Source organism: Cyprinodon variegatus, unplaced genomic scaffold (assembly GCF_000732505.1).
Source record: "Cyprinodon variegatus isolate N-32 unplaced genomic scaffold, C_variegatus-1.0 Scaffold671, whole genome shotgun sequence".
In the NCBI taxonomy this organism is placed as follows: Eukaryota; Metazoa; Chordata; class Actinopteri; order Cyprinodontiformes; family Cyprinodontidae; genus Cyprinodon; species Cyprinodon variegatus.
The window spans coordinates 468,205-473,285 of record NW_015151124.1 but is presented as its reverse complement, the minus strand read 5'-3'; the positions used below and the strand labels follow the sequence as shown (position 1 = coordinate 473,285).

Here is a 5,081-nt window from a genome sequence, read left to right as displayed (position 1 = left end):
GGAAATAAAAGATCTTCCTCTATATTCCTTTAAGAACTTGAAGCTAAACTGTTTTAAAAAGAATTGAGTCTAAACTTGCCACAGGAGCAGATGCATCAAATTATAATGTCACCAAAGAGTGAACTTATTTTGATAGTTACACTGAGAAAGTGAAACTCTCATATTTAATATAAAAGCAAATGTAAACCGAAGACTGAACTGAAAACTGAATCATTAAACATTATTTATTACAGATCTGTATAAAATATGAGGTTCACTTTTTGAATGGATTTGCTGAAATGAACATGATGCTAATCTAATTTGAAATATATCTGTAATGAGTTCAGTATCTGCTCTCCATGCAGTGATGTGGAGGGTGTGGGTGGATTTGGATGCTGCCTCTGGGAGTGGTCAGACCCCCACAATCAAAAAAGCCTCAGTGGACTTCACTGTCATGTCCTACAACATCCTAGCCCAAGATCTTTTGGAGGAGAACCAACAGCTGTATGCACACTGCCCCCCAGAGGTGCTGCAGTGGAACTACCGCTGCAGCCTGCTTTTAAGTGAAATAGAAAAATGGGCGCCAGATGTAAGTCGGATGCATTTCTTTTTTTATATTTCTAATGTTGCACAACCACTAATCACTCCTGTGTGTCATTGTTGTCCTTTGTGTAGATTTTGTGTCTGCAGGAGGTTCAGGAGAACCACTACCATGAACATCTGTACCCTGTTCTTTCTCAGATGGGTAGGGCAGCTGAGAAAATGCAGAGGAGATGTAATTTTCTGCAAATGAGGTGACAAAAACATCCATCCTATTCTGCTCGTGTCTTCCCCAGGCTATACCTGTGTGTACCAGCGTCGCACGGGGACAAAGACCGATGGCTGTGCGGCGTGCTATCGGAGCGCAGTCTTCACCGAAGCCGGCGTCTCCAAGCTGGAGTTCTTTAGGCCTGAGACCGGGCTGTTGGACCGGCACAACGTAGGCATCGTTTTGCTCCTTCGGCCACTGGTCACCAGAGGAGCAGAGGTCAAGGAAGCTGGCCCACCCCTCTGCGTGGCCAACACACACCTGCTCTTCAACCCACGGCGAGGTGATATCAAGCTGGCCCAGTTAGCCATAATGCTGGCAGAAATTAACGCCATGATCAAGTCCTGTAAGGTCAGAGGTGAACACTGCAACGTCGTCTTCTGTGGAGACTTTAACTCCATCCCATACACGCCTCTGTACCAGCTGCTCACCACTGGCGAGCTCTACTACCAGGGTATTCCCAAGTGGATGGTGAGAAAACAGAACTGAAGAATAACTGTCTGCATATTGAGTGGCAAACATCCTCCTGCTGTTATCCCAAAGATGCACGTTATGGTTTGCTAACCTTGTGTGTTTGCTCTGTTTAAAAGGTTTCAGGCCAAGAGGATCTGTCTTACAAGCCTAGTTATCACAGACTGTTTGCTCCTCTGTGGCCCAGCTCTCTGGGAATCTCAGACACCTGCCAGTACACTGAGATCAATACGTCCAAAACTAATCGTCAGAAGTCGGGTCAGTGGCTGAAGTCGCATAGTTTTGAAGTGGTGTTTTTGTTCCAATGAAGCAAATAGCAAGTTTGTATTAGAATAAGTGTTTTTTTCTTGTTTTGTTGTTTTAAATTTCAGGGACTCGCCAGTACAGCCATGAATTCATGCTGCAGCTACGCTTCTGTCCAGCCGCATGTGTTCGTCCTCAGAAGCTGATTCTGATTTCTGGAGTGACTGACATCACACCAGGTTGTGCACATATGTAGTACAAAGAAAACTCTCCTTGCTAACAGGTGGACCTGTACAAATCTAAAAAAAAAAACACCAAATTAAACTACTTCAAAAGTGCTCATTGAATATGTAGAACCAAATAACACGGATGGTTAAATTTTGATTAAAGTTCCTAGAAGTTCTTTTCTGAAGGTTTTTGAAAACTGAATATTTCATTACCAATCCAATGAATGATGGGGATGATATACCGAGCTAAACAGAAGTGTTCAACCCCTTTTAATCTTTTCTCAGTGTGTTTTTTTTTTTTTACAACCATAAACTATATTTTAGTGAACAAAACCATAAAAGATTTTTTTCGATAAATATGAAAAATGTGGCATTTATGTTGAATTCAGACCCATTTTCTCCGATACCCTTATACAAAATTAAGTGTAACCAACTACAGGTAGTAGTCTGCTAATTCAGGGTTTCTTAACCCTGTTCCTCAGGGCCCTTTTCCACCCATGTTTGAGATGCTTCTCTTTTTAATCATACCTAAATTAAATTTCAGCTGTTTTATGAATGCCTCAGAGGTTTTTATTGAAAGATTCTTCAGAGGATTAGAATAGAGTTGGAATACAAAACAATCTATGATCTGGAAATTAAGAGTTTAGCTAAACTGAAAACCTACCAGAGCTTGACCATCCATCTTAATTGGTGGATAAGTAGGGTAATAATCAGCTGAGATCAATCGTAGCTGGGGGTTCTGTAGAGAGCCACAGGTCTGGGGGTGAAGTCTGTCGACGTGACAGCTGTGGGTTTGCAATTTCTTAAACCTGGCCTTCTGTAGAAAGTGGCAAGAAAATGTTTTTATTTAAACAAAACCACAAGTTTGCAATTTGCAACAAGCAAAGATGGACAACAGATACATGGAAGGAGCTGCTCTGGTCAGATGAGAAGGAAACTCATCTTTTTTCCCAGAGTGCTTCGTAAGTAACCTAACATGCACATGACCCTGAACACACCATCTATATGGTGATGGCAGCATCAACATGCTAGTGGGATGTTTTTCTTCCTTTTTAACAGACACAAAAAACATTTGGAGGCTGCAAATAGTCTTGATTAGATCAAAGCGTTTTTCTACCTAAATCATAGAACCAGTTGGGAGACTTAAAAACCCAAATCCACAGATATTTGATTCTGCTTTGGCAAAGAAGAATGGAATGAAGTAGAAACCTACTCCCTAAGACATGATTTCAGTAGAAATAATTTCAGTAGATTACTTCAAGGCGTATGAATACACCTTTAGGTGTGTGGACACTGCTGTAAGCGTATAACTCGATACACAACTCTATTATTAGCTTTAAGCATCTATTCACTGTAAGATTAGTTTTAAGGCATAACGCACACTGCTCTATACTGTCACCTAGTGGCCATTCTATGAAAAAAAAAAAAGTCTGCCTGCATTTAAATAAAGGTTCTGCAGAAAGAACCTGCAGGAGCCTTAAAATATCAAGAGCCATCCAGACCCTTGTTAATGCAGCAGTTACTATAGGCAAAGAAACAATGGGTAATTTCATTTCTTTCTCCAATAGGAGGTAATGGTAAAAGGAGGTTTTTCTTCCAGACTGATATGTTCATTTTATTTGTTTGTAATAAACTGACATCAGTATAATGTTTATAATGTTGTATAATTTTAATATTTTTATTCATATCTTTTTTATTTGTCTTGTATTTCATACTATTCATACTATTATCTTGTTGGTCTGAACCTGAGTCAGTTAATAGACCCTAGTTGATTCATGTAGTAGTTAGCCTAATAAGGAGCATTTTACCTTCTGTCCTTCACTATTAACATTTTTATCTTCTCTTTGAGCTCAGATACCACACAGGACGTTCAACACTATGAGAAAAGGTCAGTTCATTAAAAGTACTTCCATATCAAGTGCAATAAATGTTTTTTACCACTAGGGCTGGGTATTAAAGTCATTTCGATTTGATCGGTTTAAAAAATAATGAAAGTGGTTCAACTGTGTTTCAAAATACTCATGTATTTAAATTTTTCCTGTCACATTAAACACAAAGTGCAAACTTGTAAATCAGACAGTTTAAGCTTGAGAAGTGAACAAAACTTTCTCATAAGTGTAAACTTGTTTGTGAAAAGTGAAAAAGTGAAGCCTGACTCGAGCAAGCAGACTTGACACAGCGGGGACACAGCAGACATGCATGACCTGCATTATCTTCATTGCACAAACCAAATTTGCAGCATTGTCTGTAACAACCACCGTGTGTTTGCTGGTCAGCCTCCATGTCTTCAGTCAACCTATTGGCTATATTTGCAGCTGTCTGGCTTGAAGTCATCTTGAGTGCATCTTTCCTGCTCAATTGAACATCACACGCGTCACTATAAAACTAATCGATCTCATTCCCTAAACATCGATTTTGCAAAAATGTAAAGGAATCGATTCAAAATCGATTAAATAGATTTTTTTACCCAGCCCTATTTACCACCATGTTATATTGCACATAATAACATGATCAGCTTACAGACAGGATATTTGAATAACAAAGATTGATCCTGAATGTGTCACAGGTTCAAAGACTATCTGATGCATCAGGTGGACCTGGAGTCTGTCTATGAACATGTCCTTCCTGGTTCTGGCAGTCCAGAACTCACAACCCTGCATTCTGAGGGTGGAGCTACCGTCGACTACATCTTCTACTCTCCAAAACGCACCTCTACCAAAAATCAAATGGGTAAAAGGATTGGATTTAAAGAACAAGAGTATGAGTTCTGAATTCCTAAAGAGCTACTTTAATTTTTTAACATTTTCTTTTTCTAATGTTTCTCCTAGCTTGTAAAAAGATATCAGAGAAAGGTCTGAAGCTCCTTGGTTACCTCTCTCTCCTGTCTGAGGACCTCTTGTGGTCGATGAACGGACTTCCCAACCACATATTCCCTTCCGATCATCTAAGTCTGGTCGCCCGTTTCCAGATGGAACTTGATAATTAATGAAAGAACATGTTTTGTTTATAAGTTTTAAAAATGTTCTGTTCGCGAGTGTAGAAACACTGTCATTGTTTTCATAAAAAAGAATTGTACTCCTTTTTTATTGTTTTGTATAAATATTTTTGCACTGAATCAGAACGCTATAAAGTTTAAATAATTATTTTTTGTGTACGGCTTATGATTCAGCTCATCTTGAACAGACCTACTGCTGTTCCTGCCTACAGTCTGTCTGGATGATTAGATCATGTGCAGCTGATTTCTGCATGGCTGTGCAGAGGGGTGATACTAGGGCTATTAATGAAGATTTTTATTTTTTTAGCTTTATCATTTTGTTTTGGATAATTTTTCTGTATGGAAAACCTGAAAAAAA

General features: G+C 39.2%; 1 protein-coding gene across 1 annotated transcript; it reads left to right on the top strand.

Moving 5' to 3' along the window:
• Positions 1-346: 346 nt before the first annotated feature.
• Positions 347-4,849, top strand: LOC107097091 (protein angel homolog 1-like). Its single transcript, XM_015394090.1, has 8 exons — positions 347-568; positions 655-724; positions 816-1,258; positions 1,378-1,516; positions 1,630-1,740; positions 3,583-3,616; positions 4,295-4,458; positions 4,557-4,849. Exons 1-8 carry the CDS (start codon positions 347-349, stop codon positions 4,712-4,714), a joined length of 1,341 nt encoding a protein of 446 aa, XP_015249576.1. The 3' UTR covers positions 4,715-4,849.
• The last annotated feature ends 232 nt before the right edge of the window (positions 4,850-5,081 follow it).

Coding starts and splice junctions, on each gene's coding strand:
- LOC107097091 (XM_015394090.1), top strand. CDS start 347: ATGTGGAGGGTGTGGGTGGATTTGGATGCTGCCTCTGGGAGTGGTCAG. Junction 569..654: donor TAGAAAAATGGGCGCCAGAT/GTAAGTCGGATG, acceptor TCCTTTGTGTAG/ATTTTGTGTCTGCAGGAGGT. Junction 1,741..3,582: donor AGTGACTGACATCACACCAG/GTTGTGCACATA, acceptor CTTTGAGCTCAG/ATACCACACAGGACGTTCAA.